The 24284-nt window shown below is 33.8% G+C and overlaps 2 protein-coding genes across 8 annotated transcripts in view; one reads left to right on the forward strand and one right to left on the reverse strand.

Moving 5' to 3' along the window:
• The window catches only part of LOC114328685 (protein strawberry notch), a 140708-nt gene extending 134317 nt beyond the window's left edge, over positions 1-6391 (forward strand). For 6 of the 7 annotated variants that reach the window (XM_028277608.2, XM_028277609.2, XM_028277606.2 and 3 more), the window contains one exon: positions 25-6391. In XM_028277608.2, coding sequence (XP_028133409.2) covers positions 25-116 — 92 coding nt within the window. In that variant the 3' untranslated portion in view covers positions 117-6391. The remainder of the gene's footprint in view (positions 1-24) is intronic. The other variant, XR_007697319.1, reaches the window with a different exon arrangement.
• A 5508-nt stretch (positions 6392-11899) lies between these two features.
• Positions 11900-18216, reverse strand: LOC114328684 (GPN-loop GTPase 1). The gene is made up of 4 exons (XM_028277604.2): positions 17763-18216; positions 16179-16767; positions 14239-14453; positions 11900-12081 (listed from the first exon to the last, which is right to left on the reverse strand). Exons 1-4 carry the CDS (start codon positions 17947-17949, stop codon positions 11969-11971), a joined length of 1104 nt encoding a protein of 367 aa, XP_028133405.2. The 5' UTR covers positions 17950-18216; the 3' UTR covers positions 11900-11968.
• Between the last annotated feature and the right edge of the window lie 6068 nt (positions 18217-24284).

Raw genomic sequence — 24284 nt, forward strand, 5'->3', positions numbered from 1 at the left:
AATACATGTTTTCTTATGTTACAGGTACACTCATTCCAAAAAATTGTGTAGACGATTTAATCAAGGCTCTATCGTCTGACGCGGAAAAGACAGAGGAAAAAACTTTCGAAGATTAAAGAGACTGAAAAGTGAAGTAAAAACGCTATCATCAGTTGAACACTTGATATCACAAATTTGCCAGTGTATTTTTTCGTCCTTAACTTATATTGTTTGTTAATTTTTCGAATTTGTGATATCAATTGTAACTTTTTAGGAAACAAATACAGGGCAAATATAGTATTTTGCGGCACTACAAAAATGAGTTGCATTGTAGTCCAGTGAATCGTATCGTGTGGATTAATTTTTTTTCTTTATTTGGAAAGCCAATCTTAGCAAAGGGAACCAAACGTTTTTGATTTTTAATTTTATCCTTAATTATTACATATTATATATAAGGTTCTTGAACTCCCTAGTGGAGCATAGAGCTTTAGTGAAAACGCGCAATCGGGTTCTATTTTGCGCTAAGGCCTTCACCCCATTCCAAGACTTTCCTTGACTTCTTATCTCGTCCATGATGGATCTTCTCCAAGTTTGTGTTGGGCAACCTCTTTCTCTTTTTCCTTGAGGATTCCACTCTAGTGCAGTCTTTGCAATACTGGAACTATTTTTTCGGGGTGTTTCAACGGTGGAACTATTTTTTCAAAGCGGGGATCCAACCCCACTTTCTGGACATTATTTCATTTTCTATCCTTTTTTTGTTCGGTCAGGTGTAAGTAGATCTTCGTTTCTGATGATTTTAGGCCAGAAAACGAACAATTCTTCGTAGACATTTGTTAACAAAGACCTGCAGTTTGTCTGTAAGGGTTTTTGTCACTTTCCAGGTTTCACATCCGTGGGGTAGAACAGACATGACATTTGACTGGAATATTCGGATCTTTGTCCTTGTAGTGTACTCGCCAGACCCCCAAACACTGTTGAGCATGCTGAATGCTTGTTCAGCTTTTCGTATCCTCGTATGAATATCGTCTTCTGTACCTCCGTTTTCTGTTATGACTCTTCCAAGATACGTAAAGTTTTCCACATTTTCATTCTGCATATTGTCACTAGTAAATAGCGTGTTGTTCCTTGCATTTATTCTCACGGACTTGGTTTTACTAATATTGATTTTCAAATCTGTTTTATTGGCTTCAGTACAAAGTGTTTCCAATTGGCCAGCCACATCTTGGAACCTTTGTCCCAATATGCATATATCGTCCGTGTATTCTAGATCGTTTAGGCGTGTGGTTACCTTCAATTGTATCCCTCTTGTGTCTGAGTCCACTTTGGAGAGAACATAGTCTATAGCTATGTTAAAAAGAAACGGAGAAAACACGTATTCCTGTCTGACTCCAGTAAGTACGTCAAGTTAGTCCCTGTCTCATGTTGATCCCATTGTGTATCACACTGCGTTTCGCCTTTATAATGGAAATTATTTTATGCGGAATGTTTCTTAGCTCTAAAATTTTCCATATAGCAGCATGAGATAAGCTGTCAAAGGCACATTCGAAAGCAACAACAACTAGTATAATAGGGGTGTAATAGATCAAACTTAGGGCCATCATGATAACTATCAAAATTAACCGCCCAAGATGGGCGGCCATGTTATGTTTATGGATGAAAATGATCCTACCAAAATAACTGCTAAATGGACTTTAGACGTATACAGGGTGTCCCCGAAAATAGTGCGTTCCTTTAAGGTATGGATATAATACACAATTTAGAACAAAAAAGTCCTATAACATTTTTTTCTAAAGTTAACAGTTTCCAAGAAAAAAATTACATTGTTCTCCATATAAGTGAGTTTTTATTTTCATAAATTTGAATGACATGGCAACGTAGCCTAGAAGAACTTGCTGTGACTGTGGAAATTTAAAGTAATAACCCCTTGTTTATTTACTTTGAGGTGTGATTTTTGGGGTTGTTGGATGTGGGTTTGGTTGATATTTACATTATTTTACCTAGCAGATCCAACCGACCTACAAACCTACTTTTTTAATCTTTAGATTTTTGAGTTGCGCGTTTTTGCCAGACTTCAATTTGCATATCAAAATGTATTTTCGTTTTTTGGTCAAACGGATCACTTTAGAAAAAAATGTTATAAGACTTTTTTGCTCTACATTGTGCCTTCACCTATACCTTTAAGGAACGCACTATTTTCGGGGACACCCTGTATATTGAGATAGACAGTCTAACCTCCGCGCTTTCTGACAAAATCTCTTGGTTGGCGGAATCTCTTTCTAGCATGTTGTATCGAGAAACTAAGTGGGGTTATGGCACGGAAAGGGAGAACTACTGTCGCAGCTTTACTATGCGTAAGAGTGAAACAGCACTGAGCAAAAAAAAGGATGGTGTCGTCACTTCACTGAACATGACACTCTGTTTATGTTAATACAGGGTGTCCAGAAACTCTACCGACAAACGAAGACAGGAGATTCCTCAGGTAATTTTAAGACAATTTAACCAAATTCACCTTGTCCGAAATTGCTTCCTAAGGGAGCTAGAGCTGTTTGAAAATGGCGCCTTGTAATTAGTGTTTCTTAAATACCCCCAGAACGCTTCTAGTTAGAAAAACAAAAATTGGTATGCATATTTATCTTCCAGAGATACATCGATTACATCCATTGCGAATTTATAGTACCGGTCATAGGCGTCCGTTTTGGGTAGGGTATCGGTTATTTTATCGTATAACTTTTTTGTCTTTAAATTTTATGCATTTTTCACTTTGGATTATTAAATTGTAAGGTATGCTAGTACTAAAAGGTACTCTTGATTTAAGTCGATAGGACACACCGTTTTCTAGAAAAATCGATTTGAAAATTTTTCGTCTCTTGAATTTGAAAAATGTTTTCAAAAAACGGTATATTTTACGAACTTAAACGAAGAGTAACTTTTACTCCTATAATACGTCATAATTTAATAATCTAGTGTCAAAAATCTTAAAAATTAAAGACAAAAAAAGTTATGCGATAAAATAACCGTTGACCTACCCAAAACCGACGCATATGACTGATACTTGAAATTCGCAATTAATGAAATCGATTCATCTCTGGAATATAATTAAACGTACAAGTTTTCGTTTTTCTAAATAGTTTTTTTTTAATTTTTTTTTTGAAATTTAAGGAACAAAAAATTTTCAAATCAATTTTTCTAGAAAACGGTGTATCCTATCGACTTAACAAGAGTACCTTTTAATACAAGAATACCTCACAATTTCATAATCCAGAGTCAAAAATGCTTAAAAGTTACAGACAAAAAAGTTATGCGATAAAGTAACCGTTGCCCTACCCAAAACGGACGCCTATGACCTGTACTAGAAATTTACAATGGATGGAATCGATTTATCTCTAGAAGATAAATATGCATACCAATTTTTGTTTTTCTAAATAGAAGCGTTCCGGAGGTATTTAAGAAAAACTAATTACCAGACGCCATCTTCAAATAGCTCTAGCTCCCTTAGGAAGCGTTTTCGGACTAAGTGAATTGGGTTAAATTGTCTTAAAATTATCTGAGGAATCTCCTGTATTCGTTTGTCGGTAGAGTTGCTGGACACCCTGTATATATGTATGTCTATGAAATAGGCCGATCGAAAGAAGAAGAAGGGGGTGACATAAATTCAGATATCTGGAGGATGTGCAGGAAGATTTAAGGAGTATTCCGTGAGATTGAAGTAAGGGGATTGAGAAGACAGGTACTCAACAAGGAAGAATGTTTTGAGGCAAGCCAAGGCTCACGAAGGCTGTAGCGTCAACTGATGATGATTCTTCAGTTATGCGTTGAGAATAATAGCAGGGAAAGGGTCATTATAAACAATAAGTTCTTTTATGGCTCAAGACAGGCCGATGATTAAGGGGACATCTTGGATTTTAAAGCACCCTATTGTGGCTGCATTTTTATTCACAGTGTTGCCATGCTGTTTTCTATATATTTCTTTCATAATTTCAATCAATGTTAAATATACCTACAAGAATAATAGAATAATAACATTTACTTCTCCGTCATTATACTAGGTATAATGATAAATGAGGTGTCAAATTAAAGCTTATAATCCAAGGATAGGACTAAAGGTAAGAAATTAGACCTATTGTAGGTTGTTTGTCCGTCTGTCTGTCTGACCGCGAATATAACTCCTCCGTTACTATACCAGGTAGAATGACAAATGAGGTGTCAAATGAAAGCTTATAATCCAAGGATGGTACTGAAGGTGAGAAATTTGACATAGGTTGTCTGTCCGCCTGTCCGTCCGACCGCGAATATAACTCCTCCGTTACTATACTAGGTAGAATGACAAATGAGATGTCAAATGAAAGCTTATAATCCAAGGATCGTAGTAAAGGTGAGAAATTTGACATAGGCTGTCTGTCTGTCCGACCGCGAATATAACTCCTTCGTCACTATACCAGGTAGAATGACAAATGAGGTGTCAAATGAAAGCTTATAATACAAGGATGGTACTAAAGGTGAGAAATTTGACATAGGCTGTCTGTCCGTCCGACCGCGAGTATAACTCATCCGTCACTATACCAGGTAGAATGACAAATGAGGTGTCAACTGAAAGTTTATAATCCAAGGATAGTAGTAAAGGTGAGAAATTAGACCTAGGTTGTCTGTCCGCGAATATAACTCCTCCGTCACTATACCAGGTCGGACGGACAGGCGGACAGACAACATATGTCAAACTTCTCATCTTTAGTACCATCCTTGGATTATAAGCTTTCATTTGACACCTCATTTGTCATTCTACCTGGTACAGTGACGAAGGAATCATATACGCGATCGGACAGACAGACGGACAGACAGCCTAGGTTAAATTTCTCACCTTTAGTACCATCCTTGGATAAGCTTTCATTTGACACCTCATTTGTCATTCTACCTGGTATAATGACGAAGGAGTTGAGTTTGCAAACAGACAGACAAGACGGACGTGGACATGTTTTCACATTTTTTCAAAATTGGTGAAAACAACAACATAATAAACTTTACTTAATTGGTGTTTCAAAACTACTTACTTTTAACACATTAGGTACACAATATTACAAGGTTTCTAGCAAGTTAAACGTCACAATGATTTAAAATAATCAAGTAAAAACCTATATATACATAACATATTAGAACATACCTAAAATACACAAAAATGATACATTTCACACACAAAATATATTTAATATAATATCACAAAAAATTGTAACGTGATAGTATGAAAAAATAGAGGATACGGCAACGGTGTTACATGTGACGGTCGGCCCGGGTCGGATTCAATGCCAATATCTACACAGACATATATTAGGGTGCTTTAAAATCCAAGATGTCCGATTAAGGTATAATGGAATCAAAGAATATAGACGTAATAGAATGGCACTGCCCTGTAACGTTTTAGCATAGGATTTTGTGCACCTACTGAGTAGGTGCATGTGGCCTGACAATGACTACGGTATTTTCAAGGGACAAATAAACGTTACCATCTGTTCCATTCAAACTCTTCTTCTAGGAGAGTATATATTCGTTGATGGAATTTTACAAACTCCACAAATCAAATCTGTCCTAGGATCCCAGTAACTGGAGGCGAAAATACGTCGGTATGGTATGGTATATGATACACTTCATCATAAAAGTCCCATTTTATCCTACTTTGAATCTCGTAAGTGTTGTCTCGTAAGTCGAACGAATTCGTTAACAAACTTTCATAATATAAAATTTACTAATAAAATGACAATTAAAAAGGATAAACGTTTTTTATCTTATTTATTTATTTATTTTATTTTTTTTTTTTTTAATTTAAAAAGTTCAGGAGGTGGTGAAATAGATGTCAGAATGAAACAAAAAATCTACATCGAAATCTAATCTGGTATACTCATTAATATTCATCTGGGCGGGGTGGTATTGTTCGAGGTGTGAAATTCCATAAACATTGGATCTACCTGTTTTAGGAAATGATTCCGTGTTTATATAATTTTACACCTCGAACAATATCATCCTGCTCAGCTGAATATTGAGGAGTCTCAGATACCTTGTTTTACTTTAAATACATGATCCACGAATAAGGAAATGTATAGTTCCTAGACATGAGAGTTATTCACCAATTGTCTCTTTGCGGTTAGAAATTTCCCAATCACAGATAAACATTAACGAATCAAAGACGTTTGGTACCCTCTTTTTAATTAATTTTAATGCACGTTTGTAAAACGTGCGTTATTTGAAAAATCTGTGAAATAGTTATATTTAGGTATGATGTATTTATATGACAAGTAGGATTTTATTAAATACTTTTTTGTATACATTTTTGTTAGTTATTTCGAGAGGAAAGACTTTGTCTTTTTTTAAAGGATTTATTTAAAAACGTGTATAATATTGTGTTCACAGTAAAAAATTCATCTGATTTTATCTGGTTTTATTTTTATTCCTTCTGCAAGCCCCCCTACAATATCTCCCTTTGGTTTAAAAGCTGCGAACATATTTACAAGTAAAGAGATGTATTGTATATTGAAAACTCCCTGGTCACAGAAATGGAGGCACATTTTTTGGATACTATATTTCTGTATCTGATATTTACAGCCGACGTTCCAACCAGAAGTAATACCTTTTTAGCTACTTTTGCCGATGATACGGGAATATTAGCAGTGGGTGTCGACCCTAATATAGTATGGCAAAAAGTACAAAATCATTTAGACCAATTACAAAACTGGCTTAAGCGATGGAAGATGAATGTTAATGCCAGCAAATCAGTACAAATTACTTTTACATGCAACAAAAAAATCTGGATGTCATCAAGTTTCTATAAATAATACCCCGATTTCCATAAAACCAGTTGTCAAATACTTGGGATTGCATCTGGATGAAAAACTCACTAAAACAATTAGGTCTTAAACTCGAAACAACTGAAACAATTAGGTCTTAAACTAAAAGATATGAAGTGGCTAATTAACAAAAGGTCTCAGTTTTCTCTTGAAAATAAACTGCTTTATACAAAGATATACTCATATCAGTTTGGGCATACGGAATAGAACTATGGGGCTGCAGTAAACCTTCAAATACGAAGATACTCCAAACATTCCAATCCAAAATACTGCGGTAAAGCTCCATTGTACGTATCTATCCGATACTTCACAATGATATGGACATCCCACTAATCAAGGATATAATAAAGGAGCGTTTAATAAAATATAAAAATGGCACCACTGACGACAACAACGAATTGATAAATAATTTATTCACCCAACCACTTGCTGAAAGAAGCCTGAAGAGAGTATAGCCAGACGAACTACCACAATAATACTTATAGAACCGTCACTGGACGCTACCTGATTCACCTTAATTGACTTACAGACTATTTACTTATTACTTTATACAGGGTGAAACAAAAACAAAGGTCATAAATTAAATCACATATTCTGGGTCCAAAAATAGTTGGACTGAACCTAACTTACCTTAGTACAAATGTGCACATAAAAAAAGTTACAGCCCTTTGAAGTTACAAAATGAAAATCGATTTTTTCCAATATATCGAAAACTATTGGAGATTTTTTATTGAAAATGGACATGTGACATTCTTATGGCAGGAAAATCTTAAAAAAAAATAACAGTGAAATTTGTACACCCCATAACAATTTTATGGGGTTTTGTTCCCTTAAACCAAACCAAACTCCCCAAACTTTTGTGTACGTTCCAATTAAATTATTATTGTGGTACCATTAGTTAAAAACAATATTTTTAAAACTTTTTTACCTTTAGTATTTTTTCAAAAAGCCAGTTTCTATCGAGATGCGGCTTCTTTTTTAATATGTTTACATAAAAATTTTGTGGGGGTTTTGTTTCCTTAAACCCCCCAAATGTTTGTGTACGTTCCAATTAAACTATTAATGCGGTACCATTAGTTAAACAGTGTTTTTAAAACTTTTATGCCTTTTAATATTTTTCCGATACGACACATTTTATCGAGATGTGGCTTTTTTTTAATATTGTTCAAAATATGCCTAAAAATTTAAATTATAAATAAATTTTCATATTATTACCCTATACTTAGCCATACACAAAAATATGTGGTGGATTTGAAAAATATTTCGATAAAAACTGGCTTTTTGAAAAAGTACTAAGAGGCAAAAAAGTTTTAAAAATATTGTGTTTAACTAATGGTACCACAATAATAATTTAATTGGAACGTACACAAAAGTTTGGGGGGGGGGGGGGTTTAAGGGAACAAAACTATTGTGTTTAACTAATGGTACCACAATAATAATTTAATTGGAACGTACACAAAAGTTTGGGGGGGAGGGGAGGTTTAAGGGAACAAAACAACCATAAATTTTTTATGGCGTGCACCAAATTCACTATTATTTTTTTTTAATTTTCCTGCCATAAGAATGCCACATGTCCATTTTCAATAAAAAATCTCTATAGTTTTCGATATATTGAAAAAAATCGATTTCCATTTTATAACTTCAAAGGGCTGTAACTTTTTTTATGTGCACATTTGTACTAAGGTAAGTTAGGTTCAATCCAACTATTTTTGGTCCCAGAATATGTGATTTAATTTATGACCTGTATTTTTGTTACACCCTGTATATAGAGTAGATTGTAAAAACGCAATATATCAATAATTTTTTGTGGATACTGATATCAAAGATGCCAACGTTTAATCCAGACGGCCAAATTATTTTTACATATTTACAGATACTTAAAAAAAAGAAAATAATTTGTGAAGGAAAATGACAATATTGTGGATTAAGTCAGTTTCCTGAAAGGAAGACAAAATTTATATGGAAACACTAGAAGAAAGCCTAACAGTGTCTGCTCGAGCACATTTCCCAATATTTGCCGACATTCTATAAAAATATTGTTCAACTCGGAAGGTAAGTACTCCGTGGCGGACTAGTTACCATGGACCAAACGCCCAAGTCAATAAGTTAATTTTCTTTTCTAGTAAAAAGGCAAGAAATGTTATTAGATACATGCCTTTATCTCTCAATGAACAAAGGAAGCTCTAACAAATAGAATTATTGTATTCTAGTTGGGCGAATCCACCATTAAGGTGAGGGTATATTTTATTATATACCAGTCTATTAACCCCTTAACGTGTATGAGACAGGCCAGGCTCCACATAGTGGGGCCATCCAAAAGTCTTACAGCCCAACTGCTTCTTCTGGATCGTAGATGTTCCCTGGTGGTCAGTATATGCTCACCGGCCACTGTAGACTCCGACGGCACCTTCATCTGCTTGGACTGGCGGATGGCTCACGGTGCCGTCTATGTAATGAGGAGTAGGAAACCTCCTCACATGTCCTCTGGGAGTCCTAGGCATTTTTGCTATTCAGGTGGCAGATCTTGGGATCGGCATCTATGCAGCCGAGAAGGTGAGGGAGTTGTCTTTTAAGAGACTTGTGGCTTTCTGTGAGGCCATAAGGTTTCTGGGGGACTAGCATGGGAGCTCGGTGCAGCCTGGGCCCCATAAACGCCGACAGACCAGGTTCTCATGAACCTGGTTCGTAAGATAGGGGTGATACAATGGACTCGCCGTAGGAGGTCTAAGTGTCTGAAGGGCTCACAAGTGGGTCCTGCCTCGACGTGCCATAACCATAACCCCTTAACGTGCACACTCGAGTTAAATCTAGTGCGCTAAACTGTGCACACTCGAGATAATTCGAGCGGCGTTGTACGTTATGTTACTATAATTTGTCACACTCGAATGCATTCGAGAATTGAAAATAATAATGTGAAAGCAAAAAAAAACGATCGTTTTATTGACATTTATCATTTACATGGGATTGTAAGTTATATAGTCCATTCTTTCACGGTTTTTGCTCTAAATTTTAAAGAACCGCTTGGATTGACATGAAATTTGGCATACGTATAGCTTACATGTCAAAGAAAAAAAGTGATATTGTGCCGATGTGTGCTTTTGCCCTGGGGGTGACTTTCACCCCCTCTTTGGGGTGAAAAAATATATGTCCAAAATAAGTCCGGAAATGGGTAAACTGACTAATTTTAAGTAATTTTTGTTCTATAGAGCTTTTTCGCCAAGTCAACACTTTTCGGGTTATTTGCGAGTGAATATGTTCATTTTTCAACAAAATAACCACATTTTTAGACGGTTTTTCGCAAATAACTCAAAAAGTAAGTATTTTGTCGAAAAAAAAGTTCTTGGCAAAAATATAGCCTATAAAAAAGTAAAAAAAAATGGTGTACACTTTAGGTCTCTAGATCTCGTAGAACCAGAGTTATAGCCAATGAAAAATAGATTCATATTCACCAAATTTCAAATAGAATATTTCGACGTGAAATATCCAAAAAATTAAGCACTTTTTGGGAAAAACTTATTATAACTTTTTTAAAGTGCTTAAAAAAAGCTTTACTTCTGTTTTTACAAAAAGTTTCTAGCATTAAATTTAAGCACGTTACGCTCAAAATAAAGTTGGTCCCTTTTGTTTTTGCAAAAAAAAAAATCGGGAAGACCACACCCTAATTAGCAACTTAAATGAAATTAATCGTTACCGCTCCACAAATTATTTTACTTATATTGTGTTTATATGATCTGTAAGTTTCATCGATTTAAAGTGCTTATTTTTGAAAAAATTTGGTTTCAAAGTAAAATTTTTAAAAATTTAAATTTTGAAAAATATGCTTTTTTTCAAAATAACTTAAAAATTGTTAGAGATACCAAAAATCTGGAAAAACAAAAAAAGTCAGATTTGCTCCTCTGAATATCATGTATTTTTTTGTTTTTCTGTTAGACAAAAATTGATTGAGATATGGTGTTTCTAAATTTGCATACATTCGTGATCAGTGACTCGTTCAACCCCTTTTAACTACAGCCGTTTCAATAATAAGGACTTTGAACCGATGAAACTTGCAGATCATATAAACAATATATACAAGAGTCAAGAAACTTGTGAAGTCGTGACGATTAAGTTCATTTAAGATACTAATTAGGGGGTGATTTTCTCGATTTTTTTACCAAAACCAAAAGGGACTAACTTTATTTTGAGAGTAACTTGTTTAATTTTGATGCTAGAATTTTTTTTTTATAAAACAAAAATGAAGCTTTTTTTAAACACTTTAAATAAGTTGTAATGAGTTTTCTCCGAAATGTGCTTCATTTTTGGTTATTTCACGTTAAAGTATTCCATTTGGAATTTGACGAATATGAACCTATTTTTCATTAGCTATAACTCTGCTTCTACTAGGTGTAGAGACGTGATATATACATCATTTTTTAAATTTTTTACAGGCTATATTTTTGCTAAGAATGTTTTTTCGACAAAATACTCACTATTTGAGTTATTTGCGAAAAACCGTCTAAAAGCGTGGCTATTTTGTTGAAAAAATTAACATATTCACTGCCAAATAACTCGAAAAGTATTGAAGTGAAAAAACTCTATAGAACAAAAGTTACTTAAAATTAGCCAGTTTATCCATTTCCTGACTTTCTTTGGAAGAATATTTTTTCACCCCCAAGAGGGGGTGAACACCACCCCCAGGGCAAAAGCACATATCGGCACAATATCACTTTTTTTCTTTGACTTGTTAGCTATGTGTATGCCAAATTTCATGTCAATCCAAGCGGTTCTTTACAATTTAGAAGTTTTGTAATATTTTACCGTTAAAGAACGGACTAATAACACTTACATGCTTATTCAAGTATAAAACATAATCCATATAAACTTATCTCTTCTAGGATCGTTCATCGCATCGTCCTTCCGATTATTCTAACAAAAGTTGTAATCGTCCAGTGACAGTTTCGTGGCGATTATTTCAGTAATTGGATAAATGCATGTACTAGTTGGGCTGACCTGCGCACTAGGATCGCTTTTTACATTAAAAATAAATTAATTTTTTTTGGTCGGTCGTTGTCAAAAAATTAAGGGGTTTAAAAAGAAATAACTCAGTAAACTATTTATTAAAAATTATCTTTAATCAATGTATAAAAAAATTATATAAGCATAATACATAATACAATAGCTCATGTGTTTTGTGATTTTTTCATTTCTGCCTCTTTTGCTCTTTTAACCTGCATCATCCTCTGCTGATTCAATACCTTTTGGAATGTTTCTGCCTCTTCTTCATTATTTACAGCTAAAAATATTTATAAAAATTGTTTTTATTTGATTCTTTATCAGATATACACACACCGGCAAAATTAGCCGAACACCTTAAAAATGGGACATGTTTGATGTCTTGAATTTCCTAAACCACTGGTCCGATTTGAGTGATTCTTTTAGTATGTTATAGCCTTATTATTAAGAATATCGTTGTAATAATATTGTTGCTAGACAGGTAAATATCATTTTATACCGGGTGTACCAAGCATACTGTGTTTTTTTCTTAAAGTTTGGAACACCCTGTGGAATATTCTAGCATATGTAATAGCTATTTGTATAACAAGGGAGGAAAGTGTAACTTTTTCTCCCGAGAATGAAGTTTACTGCCCGACGCGTAGCGGAGGGGAGTAATCATTCAAGGGAGGAAAAGACACTTTACTCCCATGTTATACATATGGTTTTTCCACCTTCCTCAAATAACAAGTCATTTTTTCATTTTTACTTAATTTATTTATGTAACTAACCAACAAAATTTATTAGAACTAAAACTAACAAGTATGTACAATATAACTGTCAACTGTCAAATATAAGTCAAATCATTAATGTAAACATTGTTAAATCAAAATAACAATTTACTGTTTTTTACCATTCTGCAAAATACAGGGTGTTTTATAAATAAACGTTAAAATGTATAGATACTTCGAAAATAGATATTGTCAATAAGTTATATTTCATGAATGAAATACCATGACGTCACTTTTACTTTTCCTCCCTAGGGAGGAAAAATATTTTCCTCCCTAGGGAGGAAAAGTACAACTTTGCTCCCTACAATCAGGTCTGGAAAAGTATACTTTCGGTAGAGGTAGGTGGAAAAATATTAAAATCAATACTCGTTTGTAGACTTAGGCTTTCTTAACATTTTCCTTTTTGATTCATTTACTTTGTAAGATAATAAAAAAGTTATGTGCGTTAACAACTATCCATGTTTTTCATCAATAAATCCTCATAGTAGGGGAGGAAAGTATACTAAATTTGCAGTTACTCGAGCGTCATGGGGACCTATTGGATTGTGAAGAGTATGTGCTAAAATCAGAAAAAGGTTAAGTTTTCCATAAAGTGGGGACTTTTCATTTTTTAATTCAATTTTCCATTTTGAAACAATCATTTTTCTCCGATTATGGCGCTATCTATCCATAATTCGAAAAAATGTGTCGAATAAAAGTTGTTTATTTTTACGTAAAGAATCCAAATCTGAAGTAAAAATTGGGGGCTCCTATTTAAGATTTTAAATTAAATCCCTACCCCACCTCCGTGGGGGCTCGTGACACAGGGGGAGGGGTGGGAAGTAAATTAAAATTTTTAAATACGAACCCTGCGATATTTCGCGAAATGAACATCAGATCGTAAAACTGCAAAATACACCTATTCAATATTTTTCAAAAATCTACTGAATGGCACCAAACACGACCCCCCAGGAGGTAAGGTGGGGGGTTACTTTAAAATCTTAAATAGGAGCCCCCAATTTTTATTGCAGATTTGGATCCTTGACGTAAAAATAAGCAACTTTTATTCGCAACATTTTTTCCAATTATGGATAGATATAGCCTATATTTCCTATAATCGGAAAAAACGATTGGTGGAAATGGAAAATTAAATTAAAAAATGGAGAGTTCCACACTTTATGGAAAACTTAACTTAACTTTTTTTTGGTTTTAGCACCCACTCTTCACAATCCAATAGGTCCCCATAACGCTCGAGTGACTGCAAATTTAGCATACTTTCCTTCCCTACTATGAGGATTTATTGATAAAAAGCATGGCTAGTTGTTAAAGCACATAACTTTTTTATTTTCCAACATAAGCAAATGAATCAAAAAAGAAAATTTTAAGAAAGCCTAAGTCTACAATCGAGTTTTAATTTTAATATTTTATATATGCTAGTGCTAGAATATTCCACAGCGTGTTCCGAACTTTAAGAAAAAAACACAGTATGATTGTAACACCCGGTATAAAATTACATTTACCTGTCTAGCAACAATATTATTACACCGATATTCTTAACTAATAAGGATATAACATACTAAAAGAATCACTCAAATCGGACAACAGGGTTAGGAGATTCGAGACATCAAACATGTCCCATTTTTAAGGTGTTCGGCTAATTTTGCCAGTGTGTGTATAATTAAACATACCATTAAAAGGTTCTTCTTCACCTTCCGAGTCAGTACTACTTTCATTTGTAGGATGCCTCAAATAGATATCTGACAGTTCTCTCCCATTAGGAAGCTCTGTTATTAAAGAGCCAGATGATGTATCTGCATTAGGCTTCTCTTTATCTTCTTTATTTTGTTCTGCCTTTTTGGCATCAGATTCTGCTTTGAGTTTTTCCCACTCTACTCGATATTCACTACAAAATAAAAATTTAGTAGAAAATACAAATAACATGGTCTTTTGATCTAGTACAAAGATGATTGTCAGTCTTTTTATCTTATATATCTCTTTCATTGAAATTATTACATATATTATTCCAGTGTCTATCACGGTAAATGAGCCCTACCAGTACCGGCATAGGGTATGAGGTGCCCGCCTGTAAAACTAGTACAGGCGCCCCCCCCCACGCATACACACACGTACTTGTATAACGCTAGCCTCAGGAGACATATGTTTGTTCTAATGGAACAGTGGGACTCACATGTCCAAAGATCAAACCAATCACACTCCATAATGGAGTGGTACCTATCTGACTCCCAAGATGTACCCAGATTAGGGTATTAGGGCTGAAATTTAAACAACATTTAAAAAATTAATTTTTCTATAACACCAGCAGAAAAAAAGCTAATTGTGGCGCCCCCATTTTGGGTGCCAGAAAAAATCGGGGGAATCAGAAAAAAATGGAGGGTGTCACAAAAAATTGAGTGCAGTGACTGTCGAAGCCAATTGATTGTATTCCCGGTCACTGACAGACAAAATCACTAGTTAATAGTAAAATATTGAAATGGCTTGGTTTCTATAAACTTTGAATTGCATTTTTGGTGGAAAAGTAAACGAAAATATTGCATGATATCGTGGCAACTAAATTTTTGGAAAATTCAAGAAATTATTATTTATATACTAAATAATTATTATGTATGGTCTTACATCGCCACATGTCTTTACAACCACTGCAATCCTGCCTGGCATTGTTTTTACTAAGGATTGACCTTACACAGTCAGGGTCAAAACTATCCCATAATTCACTTAATCTTTTCTTTAAGTCAACGACAGTCCTCTGGGGATCATTACACAATTTCTATTTCATCTTATACCACAATGTCTCAATAACATTAAGGTCTAGACTGTTAGAAGGCCATGAGGGGACTTTTATGTTATTGTCTCCAAACCATTTTAGTTGTTTTAGCTGTATGGCATCCAGCACTGTCCTGCAGGAATATAAAATTCAAGTTCAAGTAGAGATCCTGAGCACTTATTACAAGACTCTTTTCCAGAATGTCTTGATACTTTGCTGTGATAATTGTGCATTCTACCACCTCATATTTTCTTATACCCGCTGATGATATACACCCCTAAATCATAATTGCTTTGGGACTTCAGGGTTCTTTTTAGGCAATATTTATATAATGCTTCATTTTTACTTCTAACAACCTGTTTTCGAATGTCCTCCATGTTAACATCAAATTTCGATTTGTCACTGAACATGAATCTAGCCCAGCCATCAATGGTACATGAAATTTTTGATTTTGTCCAATTGCAGAGATTTCTTTTCTGCTTCCCTATTAGCAGAGGATGTTTTTCACCTAAAACATTACAAGTAATGAAAACATTACACAAAACTGAGCCCTGATTTGTGTATCCATTTCCTTGATAATTTTTTTCCTGTTTCTGAGTTCCATTGTGCTATTATAGCTCATAAAGTGTTGCAACAGCACAGTTTGTAAATTTTCAATTTGGATACTTCCACTCTCATGCATGATGCTTAAGTACATCCACAACTGTAGACTTAGAAAGATATAAGTCTTCAGCAATTTCTCGTATTTCGTTTATTTTTTTTGCCAAGACTCCAATTCAAAGTTTATAGAAACGTTTCTCTTTGAAACAATATATCGTCAAATGATAAAATAATAGATTTACATACTTTTCATATTCTTCAGCAGCTTTGTCAACAAGTTTGTACAGATCTTCAATTCCTTGTCCCGTGGCTGCACTCACACCACAAACTTTCAAATTTTGGTAGAACTCATCCAAGGCTAGCGCCATAGACCTTGTCAAATTGCTAATATAACTTTCATCCGATTCCAAAGCTTCTTGAAATACTTCAAAATTCGTCATCCAATCTTTGGCATATGAGTGATCTACTATATCTATTTTATTCATAACAATAATGAAGGGTAACCTGGTTTTGTATAAGATGGAGCAAGCATAGAGCATATTAGACATAAATGTTACAGGAGAAGTACTTCTTACGCAGTCTACAACATACAATATAACTGTAGGAAATGAAGATGCCAATGTATCTGTTATAATCGAGCCTGATACAGACCATGTGAAAACTTCTATTTGTCCTGGTGTATCTAATATGCACAATTCATTCTGTGATTTTTTAATAAAATCAATTACTTCGGGAATCTTTGTTGAAAACAAATTTAAAGATGTAACTATTGCTCCATTTGGACCTAAGTTGTATTGTTTCATTACTTCCTTATAATTCACTGTGTCTCGAATATCTAAAAAAACAATATGTAAAGAAAAGGTTTGATTAATGTTTATAAGCTAAGTTTATCATTCAAGTTCAGGATGTATTATTAGAAAACAACAAACCAGCACATTCATGTTTCGTGTATGTTAAGAAGGCATTTGATAGGGTCAAATTAAAGGATGTTATCCATTTATTGTATGCAAGGCAGGTACCTCTAGGAATAATTAAAACAATGGAAAATATCAGAACACAATAAAAGTAAAAGAACTAACTGACCAAATTGAAGCTGGAAATGGGATATGATAGGGGGATTCCCTGAGTCCTCTGTTGTTCAACCTGATCATGGATGAAATAATAAAAAACTATGTAAGTATATAAGATGTAAATAAGAGCTGGAGAGTCAGATAATAGAGCAAGTGATGGAGTTTAAATATCTTTATAAGAAAATAGAGAAATAAAAATTTCGGAAAAGAAATGAAAGGCAAAATTTACAAAACTAAATCATCACACTAACAATGACATATCGACTGTGTACATGCATAATGTCCTATCTGACATTTTTCTCATTTTTCGTTTTTTCGCAGTATTTGAACCTAACCACTAAAATACATTATTGTAATATAGTTGCAAATAACCAATCATTTAATTTGGCGCTAATTTTAACTCTTTCATTAGGTATTAACTGTCGTGAAGCAGAGACTATGTCATGGAGACAATTGCAAAGCTAGACCCTGACACAGAGAGGACAAAAATAATGCTATAAGCAGCAGAAGTGAAAACTCTTAGAAAAATTGATGGAGGTGTCATGGGGCAGAGCTTGGTAAGAAACAGAAGAGTTGAATGGAACGACCACATACGCTGAATGACAACAAATAGAGTAGTAAGGGCAGCGATAGACAATTCCAATAGAAAGACCATTAGTGGGAAGAGAACAAAAATGATGGAAGGACAACTTACTGGAGGCACATTGAAAAAACAAACAGAGTCATGTCTATACCTACAAAAAGAAAAAGATAAACTTACCTATATTTGCAAAATAATTTAAATTACTACAGGCTGGATCTAAATTTACTGCATAGGGCTTTTTGTCAGAACTGGCTAATCTTGTAACTAATGATGATTTTCCACTACCAGCCATTCCCAAAACTATTAGACACACAGGTTTATTACTATTGCCTGCATTTACTTCTGAAGTGGACGTCGAAGCCATTTTATTTATACTTATAAACTAATTCTTATGAATAAATCAAATCAACTAATTTAAACATAGAGGTATATATTAACATAGAGGGAGCCTACCTTCCGCGCTTCCTGACGACAAGATCTCAGGGACTGGTTTGCTGCATCTCCTTCTAACACATTGTATCGAGAATCTATAATGACATTCAGTGTGAAGATAGGCACGGAAGAGGAGGACAACTGTAGCAGCTTTACTATGCGTAAGAGTGAAACAGCACTAATCCAAATAAAAAAGATGGTGTCGTCACTTCGCTCTGAATGACACTCTCTCTATGCTAATATTTAACTCTATGAATTTAAAGTAAAGTTTACTTTCTTTTAAAAATATAACCTAGTTTTTCCACATGACGTTTGACATTCTTAGTCTTCTTCTTTTAGTTTCATGGCCTCCACCTCTTAGGTACTTGGCCAGTCCTCGTATTAGGGAATCCTCTTTTCAAAGGGTCTGGATTTATCCATATTACCTTCTTTAAATTCATTGTAATATGATTTTCAAATAACTATTTTATATTTTAATTTGAAATATTGTTAAAAATTGATTGATCTTTCTTATTCTTTATTTTATGATCGATATCGATAAATAGTGATAGTGCAGTCACTTCGACAAAATTTGAATTTTTCACTACTCTATGCGAAGAATAGATGTTATATCCTCGTTTCCGATTCTTATTTTGTGAAATAAGTTGGTTTTTGTTCCCATTGTGACTTTACCTACATAATATTAATATGCTTTTTCTCATGAGGATCTTTCAGTTTTTCGATTTATTTCTAACGCATTAAATTTCATGACAGAAACAACGCACGTCGGTGACACAGCATAATAAACGAAACCAGCAAGGACACTCCCTGATGCCGTCTTTGAAGTTGAAAAGTACAGGGTCGCCATTTTTCGCGTAGTACATCTCAGTGGTGATCATAGAGGTATATATTAACATAGAGGGAGCCTACCTTCCGCGCTTCCTGACGACAAGATCTCAGGGGACTGGTTTGCTGCATCTCCTTCTAACACATTGTATCGAGAATCTATAATGACATTCAGTGTGAATATAGGCACGGAAGAGGAGGATAACTGTAGCAGCTTTACTATGCGTAAGAGTGAAACAGCACTAATCCAAATAAAAAAGATGGTGTCGTCACTTCGCTCTGAATGATACTCTCTCTATGCTAATATTTAACTCTATGGTGGTGATGTGATGTGTTGGTTCATCAGTGTTGCCGATGTCACCAACTTTATTACCAGTAAGAGATTATTTTTGAATAATTTCTGGAATTTATGCAAAAGATTAACAATACAATCGCCATTGATCGTCAATATTTTGTGTTATGTCCCAATTATTGACATAATTCCCACAGGCATACGTATAAAATTATGTTAAAAAATATGAATGTCCTGAAAGTTAAGTAAATCTGATAATTATGTACAAATCGGCAACACTGTCGATTTTCTACATTGTCTGGTACTACGCACAAAATGGCCGACGATCTGCGCAGTAATAGTGCGCGAACTTTTCCCGCCTACTAGTGTGTCACTGCTGTTGCGTTTTCTATGCTGTGTCGGTGATTACATTTCGTCGGTGACATTTATAACATTTATTCTAGTTGTCAATAGATGGCGCTATAATCAAAAAAAAATTATTTACGAATTATATAATACAGTATGTCCCTGTAAGGCCGATGCCACATTATGCGTTTTGACCGGATGCGTTTCCGTTGCATCCGGTGAAAACGCATAGTGTGACAGATCGGTCCGGTTGCGTTGGAAACGGATGCGTTTTGAGTCATCGGTACGCGCTTACAAACTGCACCAGACTAAACGCATAGTGTGACAGGTCGGTCCGGTTGCGTTGGAAACGGATGCGTTTTCACCGCATCCGGTCAAAACGCATAATGTGGCATCGACCTAAGTTGTATCCATATGGAAAACTTTTTTATTATTAATTTTACGGAAAAAAATTTATTCTACATAAAAAGCTCTGCATGGTCCAAAACCTAAGATTTAACCATCAAATATCAATTTTTTTGAATATTATACGAGGTATGTCAAAAAGTTTGAATTTCACTCAAGAGTAAAGTAGCTTTATTTTTCACAATATTGAAAATTGCTATTATGAAAAGTTGTTTGGAATTACAAACTATATTCTAATATGCAATTACATCCTTCTAATTGAAAAATAAAATGTTTGAAAAATTATGGATAACTAACATTATTTTCAGTTTTTTCAATTCTGATAACTCTTTTATTATTAATTTTACGAAAAAAGTGATTCTTAATAAAATGATCTGGATGGTCTAAAACCTAAAATACAACTATCTTATATCAAATTTTATCAATTTTATACGAGGTATGTCAAAAAAGATAAATTTAGATCAAAAGTAAAGTACCTTTATAGTTCAGAATATTTCAATTAAAAGGATTTAATTACATACTGAAACATAGTTTTTAATTCTAAATAACTTTTCATAATAACAATTTTCGATATTGTGAAAAATAAATGTATTTTACTCTTGAGCGAAATTCATATTTTTTGACATACCTCGTATAAAAATGATAAAATTTGACATAAGATGGTTGTATTTTAGGTTTTAGACCAGCCAGAACTTTTTATTAGGAATCACTTTTTTTCGTAAAATTAATAATAAAAGAGTTATCTGAATTGAAATAACTGAAAATAATGTTATAGTTATCCAAAATTTTTCAAATTTTTTTTCCATTAGAAGGATGTAATTGCATACTAGAATATAGTTTTTAATTCCAAACAACGTTTCATATTAGCAATTTTCAATATTGTGAAAAATAAAGCTACTTTACTCTTGAGTGAAATTCAAACTTTTTGACATTCCTCGTATAATATTCAAAAAATTTGATATTTGATGGTTAAATTTTAGGTTTTGGTCCAAGCAGAGCTTTTTATGAAGAATAACTTTTTTTCGTAAAATTAATAATAAAAAAGTTTTCCATATGGATACAACTTACAGGGACATACTGTATATCTACGAATATAATCTGTTCAATTTATAAGACTATACAAATCAAAGAAAAATACCATTTTATAAATGCAATAAACACAATTGATTTGATTTTATGCCAAATTGCAAATAAAATGTGACAACTGTCAGATTTATAACTAAAATGTCATGTCACTAAAATGTATATTATCACGGACTTATTGTCCTTTTCATGAGCATTTTTCAGTGCGTAACAAATGATAGGAAAAAGGGTAAGTCCGTGATAATACACTCACCGGCAGAGAAAACGGGCACCCCAAAAAATGGGTCATTTTTAATGTCTTGTATTTCCTAAACCTGATGTCCGATTTAAGTAATTTTTTTAATATTTTATAGCCTTATTCTTTATCAATATCGCTGTAATAATATTGTTGCTAGACAGGTACATTGTCATTGTATACAGGGTGTACGAATCAAACTGTGTTTTTTTCTCAAACTTTGGAACACCCTGTGGAATGTTCTAGCTTTTATAAAATACTGAAATTATAACCAAACTATAGAGCCTCAGATTTTCTTAACATTCTGTTTTTTGATTCATTCGCTTATGTTGGATAATAAAAAAATTAAGCACTTTAACAACTACCCCTGTTTTTCGTTAATACAGGGTGTTTTTAAATAAGTACGGCAAACTTTAAGGGGTAATTCTGCATGATAAAATAATGACAGTTTGCTTTATAAACGTATGCCCGCAAATGCTTCGTTTCCGAGATAGGGGGTGTTGAAATTGTTCTTACAAACTGACGATTTATTTATTTCTCTAAAACGGTTTGTGATATGCAAATGAAATTTGGTAGATTTTAAGAGGTATTGCGCATTTTTTTGGCATGCAATTAAGAATTTTATATTCACCATTGGCGTGCATATGGGTATAAATATTTTAGATATATCCCGTATGCACGCCAATGGTGAATATAAAATTCTCAATTGTATGCCAAAAAATGCGCAATAACTAGCTCTTAAAATCTACCAAATTTCATTTGCATATCACAAACCGTCTTAGAGAAATAAATAAATCGTCAGTTTGTAAGAACAATTTCAACACCCCCTATCTCGGAAACGAAGCATTTGCGGGCATACGTTTATAAAGCAAACTGTCATTATTTTATCACGCAGAATTACCCCTTAAAGCTTGCCGTACTTATTGAAAAATACCCTGTATTGACGAAAAACAGGGGTAGTTGTTAAAGTGCCTAACTTTTTATTATCCAACATAAGCGAATGAATAAAAAAACAGAATGTTAAGAAAATCTGTGGCTATAGTTGGGTTTTAATTTTAGAATTTTATAAAAGCTAGAACATTCCACAGGGTGTTCCAAAGTTTGAGAAAAAAACACAGTTTGATTCGTACACCCTGTATACAATGACAATGTACCTGTCTAGCAACAATATTATTACAGCGATATAGGGCTTTTCATCGATTGTCATTTGTTTCGAGCTTCTGTCATGTGTCACATAATATTAATATATCTACGTCATACGTCTTTGATTTGTAACATTGTATATACCAATACCGTATGACGTAGATATATTAATATTATGTGACACATGACAGAAGCTCGAAACAAATGACTGTGAATGAAAAGCCCTATAGGGCTTTTCATTCACAGTCATTTGTTTCGAGCTTCTGTCATGTGTCACATAATATTAATATATCTACGTCGTACGTTATTGGTATATACCAATGATACAAACCAGAGACGTATGACGTAGATATATTAATATTATGTGACACTTGACAGAAGCTCGAAACAAATGACAATCGATGAAAAGCCCTATTGATAAAGAATAAGGCTATAACATATTAAAAAAATTACTTAAATCGGACATCAGGTTTAGGAAATACAAGACATTCAAAATCTGACAATTGTCACATTTTATTTTCAATTTGGAATAAAAACAAATCAAATGTGTTTTTTGCATTTATAAAATGGTATTTTCTTTGATTTGTATAGTCTTATAAATTATACAGATTATATTTGTAATATTATTATCTAATTTTAAAAAATTTTTTTTTTATTATGATGCCATCTATGGACAACTAGAATAACTAGAATAAATGTTGTAAATGACTGTAATCACGGACGTGCCTTTTTTCTGTCACATACAATTTAATGCGTTAGAAAGAAATCGAAAAACTATGACGCACTGAAAGATGATCATGAGAAAAAGAATACCTTTTTTTCTATCATTTGTGACGCACTGAAAAATGCTCATGAAAAGAAGCATATTAATAAATAATATTATATAATATTAGCATTATTCCGGCTTTACAACCCAGTAGGTATGAATTCTATTCTCCGCGAGAATTTCTCTCCATCTTCGTCGTTCTTCACCTCATCACCTTATTTTTCATATTTTCATCGATGTTATCATGGACTCTTGTACTTAGTCTTCCTCTTTTTCTCTGGCCAATGCTTCTATCAAGGAGCGTTTTTCTAGCTGGGTCAGTTTGTTCCATCCAGATTAATCGTATTATTTTCCAAGTACGTAATATTTTTATTCTTTCGATTTGCTGTTCTTCTAGATTATGGTTTCGTTGGCATCGTTGTTGTTACTATTTCTGTAAGAAATTTATTTAACTGTTGCTACGCCTCTGGGCATAAGCTGGTAGTAACATAATTTTTCAGTTCATAAACCTACTGAGTTAACTTGTTCCTAAAATCCTGCGTAGAATGCAGTCAAAAAGCAGTAATAAAGACTATCAACGAATTTGGTTGTAATCTTCTTTGTGTGCTTGTTTTCAAGCGTTCCCTATCGTCTTATTAACAAGCTGATTAAATGTTTCTCGGTCGGTAGCTATTACATGAAACAATTCCTCGACCGTTCGACCTATCCATTGTCTATTGATCAGGACAGTTGTTTTCTTTCAACCCAGCGTTTTCCCTCGATTTTGCCCTGAATGATCAACCGGAGTAAGCGATATTTAGGTCCTCTCATTTTATGACCCAAATATTGAACCTTTATCATTTTTATGACTTTGATCAATTCTCGCTCTTTTTGAATGGTCTCCAGAGCACACGTTCGTTGGATATGTATGCTATCCACGAAATTCTGAGCATGCGACGGTACCATCACGACTAGAACGCTTCTAATTTGTTGAGATTCTTCACTTTTGTTGTCCAAGTTTCACATCCAAAGAACAAAACGGACCAGACGTAGCACTTCAATACTTTTAGATGTGTGTTTAATGACAGACTTCTACTGCATAATACATAACGCCAGCTAATAAAGCCTTTTTAGATTTCTGCAGTCAATCCAGCTACCCAGATATCTAAAGTGTTCGACCCTTTCCAGGATTTT

Source organism: Diabrotica virgifera, chromosome 3, assembly GCF_917563875.1.
Source record: "Diabrotica virgifera virgifera chromosome 3, PGI_DIABVI_V3a".
Taxonomy (NCBI): Eukaryota; Metazoa; Arthropoda; class Insecta; order Coleoptera; family Chrysomelidae; genus Diabrotica; species Diabrotica virgifera.